Source organism: Sphaeroforma arctica, assembly GCF_001186125.1.
Source record: "Sphaeroforma arctica JP610 unplaced genomic scaffold supercont1.9326, whole genome shotgun sequence".
Taxonomy (NCBI): Eukaryota; class Ichthyosporea; order Ichthyophonida; genus Sphaeroforma; species Sphaeroforma arctica.
The window spans coordinates 1-1,090 of record NW_014031232.1 but is presented as its reverse complement, the minus strand read 5'-3'; the positions used below and the strand labels follow the sequence as shown (position 1 = coordinate 1,090).

The 1,090-nt window shown below is 37.2% G+C and overlaps 1 protein-coding gene across 1 annotated transcript; it reads right to left on the bottom strand.

The window, feature by feature from the left end:
- Nucleotides 1–825: 825 nt before the first annotated feature.
- On the bottom strand, nt 826–1,010 carry SARC_16939 (hypothetical protein; the record flags this gene model as incomplete). Its single annotated transcript, XM_014288956.1, has 1 exon — nt 826–1,010. A coding segment is annotated over one exon (185 nt), but the record flags the coding sequence as incomplete, so codon positions are not given.
- Nucleotides 1,011–1,090: the final 80 nt, after the last annotated feature.

The following is a 1,090-nucleotide window of genomic DNA, read 5'->3' as shown; positions in this document are numbered from 1 at the left end:
TATATATATATATATAGTATAATAATATATATATATATATATTATTAATATATAATATATACTACACACACACACACACACACACACACACACACACATATATATATATATATATGTATATATATATATATATATATATATATAGACATATTTACATATCTTATACATTCATGAGCTATATACGAATATAGATAAAAACAAAGGCGTTCGCTAGAGAATACCATGATCACCATAATTCCACTTGTTTGTTGGAAAAACTGGAGACCGACACCTGCCAATAGTGAGAATGTGAGCTATAGATGACAGCTACACTCGTTTATTCTTCTATCAGCTATAGTGAGAGAGTGAAGGGATATCTTAACTACTTAACACATGCACTCACATATTGGATAGTACACTCAATGTAGTATACGGAACACGTAGGACGCCAAAGCAACGCCCACACTCACACACAGAAGCCTACGATATTACATAGAAAGCCATAGCAAGATATAACAATGCAGCACATATTAGTACGAATCAATTAAAACACACACATACATACTCACATATCATTTACTACGCACACACACACACACACATCATTTACTACACACACACACACACATCATTTACTATATACACACACACATATCATTTACTATATACACACACAAACACACATCATTTATTATACACACACACGCACACATATATATCATTCACTATACACACACACACAGACACACATCATTTATATACACACACACAGACACACATCATTTATTACACACACACGTACACGCACACACATATATACACACACACATCATTTACTACACACACCCATCAGTAGGCGATAGGTCATGCGGTTCAATATAGACGAGCTGTAACCAGACGTTCTTTGCCTTTCCTTGTTCTTCAACGTCTTCTTCAGACACCACCGAGTCGGTTGAGTGTTTGGTCTGTGCGTCGTTGCTGTACGCTTCGTCAGCCGAGGAAGGACTGATGGTGAACTCTGCGGGAGTGATCTGTGGTGCAATGGGTATGGGTTGGGGTGAGAGTGAGAAGACGTGCTTGTGGGCATGTGTTTGTGTACATTGTGCAGTGA